The following is a 3,692-nucleotide window of genomic DNA, read 5'->3' on the forward strand; positions in this document are numbered from 1 at the left end:
CCATGTTCCTTCGCATCTTTCAGATACTCAGAGCACCACTCCTACTGTCTCGTTAAGCGTCTTAATCACCTTGAGGAAGACAGGTTCATCACTTAGCGCCCCTTCATTTTCACCAACGGTTGATATATACTTGATGATCTTTTCCACCAACGAAAATGCGATAGCGAGATAACGTTGCTTCAAGAGATGCTCTTCAACAGTTGAACTAGGAGCTTCATATTTCACGTATGCAAGTTCATTGGACAAAACAGAAATCTCGACAACGATAAACAAAAATAATAATGTCACAATAACCAAAGTGTGAAAACAATAATGTATGATGGTTACTTTATAAAACTTTTATATCTTAACTATATCGTATAAGCTTAAAACAACACTTCTAAAGTAGAACAAAGAAATTAAAATTGATTTGGAAAATTAAAAAAAAAAGCTTATTTTAGTTTGTTTTCTTGTCATCTTCTTGGTCAGTGATCTTCTTCGGATCAACAGACTCATCCTCACCTCCAAAACCAAACTCGTTGACACGTGTTTTGTCCACAGGATAAACCCATCTCTGGTACAAGTATATCAAGAATATCACATCTGCAGCAACACCACCACCACATTTAGATCATCATCAGTTTTTTTCTTCTTTTGTCAATTCCAAAACTATCAAAAGAGGCATGAATCAACAAAATCTCAGAGAAAGATTGATTTGTATTATTTTACCATCTCGGAAGACAGAAAGACGGTGCAGCATTGGCATTTTGATGACAAAAGCAAAGAGATCGTCGATGATGGTGTTGAGGAACTTATAAGTCATTTGCCTCCATGGTAGATGCGCTACTGACTTTAGCTTATAGTTGATGAACAACTGAGGACACATCATTATGAAACCTACAAAAAAAAAAAAAACACAAACATTGATTTCACATCAAAAGAATCAAAACACATGAGAGTTTTGAACTGGTGTAAGAGAAATTTTGAAGTGTTTTTTTGTTTACCAAACATGTAGACGCAGCTCGTTAGTGAAGATAGTATCCATGAGTACCAGCTCTTGTGTCGTTCGTAGGCTAGTGAATATATGGCGAATCCCGCGACAAGGAGGAGAAGTACATAGGATAAGAATTTAATGGCCATATCATCGTACTCCTTGGTTTTGTTTCTCGCATAGGATTCACGATCGTGGAACCTCAATCTTGGAATCATTCCACTTCGATCAACCTGTAAAAAGTTGAAATATCAGAATGAAAGTGTCACTTGCTGATTTTTCTAGTTTAATGTTATTAGATGGCACCTACCTCTATGCGCATGGCTTTCCCTATTTTCCAGAACTCAATGCAGACGCCAACTCCAGAGCTAGCCAGTATCATCCATGACGTGTCGTTGTCAAGCAGGTAGAGGAAGATGATGAACTGACAGATGAAGTTGAGTACAACAGACTTTGCAGACAGTCCTTCCATAGATTTGTTCTTGTTCCAAAACTGGATATCTGCAGGGAAAGTAATCAGACAATTAGATTAAGCTAATATCAAAAGGATATTAGCTTTTGTATTTGGCGTTTTACCATTTTTGAATGCAAGGAAGTCAAATACAGAATGCAGCATCGAAACACACATTGTGATGCCCAACAGATAGGGATTGCCTTCCAAAAACACCCTCTGCAAGTATTTATAAACCACCAAAAAAAAAAAACTACGCTCAAATCTTAGTATATAAGACAATGAAGCTAACTGAGCATAAAGGAACAGAATCAACTACCTTTAGTTCGTCGGATTCACCATCAAGCATGCTTCCATAGCTACGATGAACCTGGAAAGACTGTTCAATCTGCTCAAATAGCTGCCACTTTGTCATGCTTATGGGGCTTACTTCTATGTTAAGTGGTAGCTCTGAGACTGTCTCATTGATTGCAATCAGCTTGTCCCTTAGCAGCCAAAACTCGTTGAAGAACACCGTAGGGTAGTAGTTCACTGTAGTAGGTTCTACTTGTATGTCTGCCAATAACGTTAAGGAAAGCAAAAAAAAATGTTCTTTACGAGTTTGACTCAACTTATACAACAAAAAAAATTGTCATGGAAGATGAAACATGCAGCGGGACACATGTCTAGTGCCTTCAAATGATAAAAGAAACATGTGCCAAGGATACAAGGAGCAATATTTGGTGGTACACCATGCTGTGGATATCTGTGAGTAAAATTGAAGATAATTAGCAAATGCCTTATAAATTCATTATTTTCATTTACCAATTATCAGAAGAACGAAGTTACCGAGTAAAGTCATCGACTAGGTTAATGGTGACATTAGGTTTCCAGTAGGATATCCATTCCACAGGGCCCTCATCCTTCAGTTCCGAGTCATGACCATCATCAACCTCCTGCGAAGTCTGCTTTGTGTTGTTAGTTCATAAGAATGTGTGCCAATAACACAAGGCTTCATAATACATTAAAAAAAACAAAAAAAATCCTTATCCAAAAGGTTTCTCTAGATTTCACACACCTCAACTTTTGCCTTGGATTCAGCAGAATCATCTTTAGGATTCCCCAACAGACTCTTCTTCTTATCCGCTTTTCTCTTTGGCAAGTAAGTCGCAACAGCTGAAACCAGTAAAAAAAAAAAGAGAGGTTGTCTAACGTAATGCCAACATTAAAGAATCTAACTTATCAACTCTTGTTAATTAAAAGGAACCGTTCAGTCTTACGATGCGTCCTGCCGAAGCAGTTAAGAGGTTGGTACTCAGGATCGTTAGGATCTATAGGGAAACCAGATCGAGCAAAGAAGACATGAGCATAGAGACTTCCATTATTCTTCAGTGCCTGCAACCACAAAACATCTCAGACACAACGGAACACTAGTTAATATATATCAATTAAACTCAAAGGAAGCAAATTGAAATTAAAGAGAGAAAATAACTAACCTCGGATGGGTAGTACTTCATTGAAAAGGTCCTAGTGCTCTCAGGCTTCCACACAGCATAAGGAATGTTGGTCTCGTGCCAAACAAGCGCACCATCATTGCTAAAGTCATTGAATTTATCATTCTTCTCCGACAGATAAAACCACATATCCTGTTTTGTCGGAAAAAAAAACGAATATACACTTTATTAGAACCTCGAAGCGAGAGAGAGAGAGAGAGAGAAGGGAATCGAATTGGAGAAACCGTACCAAGGGCTCGCCTTTGTGAAAGAGATTGGACATGAGATGAGGAGGAGGCAGAGAAGGATCCACTGGTTTTTGTTTCGGCGAGAAGAACTTTGAAGCGAAGTAGCAGAAGACGGCGATTCTTATGATTCCTGTTATACTCTGCCCAAACCCACCACCACCTCCTTGTCGCTGCTGCTGTTGCTGACCATCAGCGCCTGCTGCCGTTTCAGCTATGGCCGCTGGCGACGCCATAAATTCGCAGAAGAGATGCTTTGCGAATCAAAGCACTTAAAACTTTACTGACGACGAGATGTGGAAAGCAGAGTCTAGAGAGATTACTTAAGGACGTTCCTAGATCTTAACCCGACCGGTCGGTCGGGTATTTATTTTATGTTTTTATCTTGGGAGAATTACCAATTGTGACTCAAAACTTGGAGTCAAACCCAAAAGAGTACCCCAACTTGGGTCAAAGGCAAAAGTAACTTAAAAGGCTATTGAAATTACAACTATCTCCTTGTGAACAAACAAAAAAACGGATTTTTTTTTACGTTTCTACCCCTCGCAAGTCGT

The 3,692-nt window shown here is 38.9% G+C and overlaps 1 protein-coding gene across 2 annotated transcripts; it reads right to left on the reverse strand.

Moving 5' to 3' along the window:
• Positions 1–266: 266 nt before the first annotated feature.
• Positions 267–3,458, reverse strand: LOC108817494 (uncharacterized). 2 transcript variants are annotated; one of them, XM_018590206.2, is made up of 12 exons: positions 3,144–3,458; positions 2,897–3,046; positions 2,681–2,795; positions 2,479–2,576; positions 2,250–2,356; positions 2,129–2,166; positions 1,741–1,976; positions 1,547–1,640; positions 1,281–1,471; positions 984–1,203; positions 709–876; positions 267–582 (listed from the first exon to the last, which is right to left on the reverse strand). In XM_018590206.2, exons 1-12 carry the CDS (start codon positions 3,372–3,374, stop codon positions 437–439), a joined length of 1,794 nt encoding a protein of 597 aa, XP_018445708.1. In that variant the 5' UTR covers positions 3,375–3,458; the 3' UTR covers positions 267–436. The 2 variants fall into 2 exon arrangements, with proteins under 2 accessions (XP_018445708.1, XP_018445707.1); XM_018590205.2 differs by having other exon boundaries at positions 2,250–2,365; positions 3,144–3,457.
• Positions 3,459–3,692: the final 234 nt, after the last annotated feature.

The sequence above is a fragment of the Raphanus sativus genome, unplaced genomic scaffold (assembly GCF_000801105.2).
Source record: "Raphanus sativus cultivar WK10039 unplaced genomic scaffold, ASM80110v3 Scaffold2930, whole genome shotgun sequence".
Taxonomy (NCBI): domain Eukaryota; kingdom Viridiplantae; phylum Streptophyta; class Magnoliopsida; order Brassicales; family Brassicaceae; genus Raphanus; species Raphanus sativus.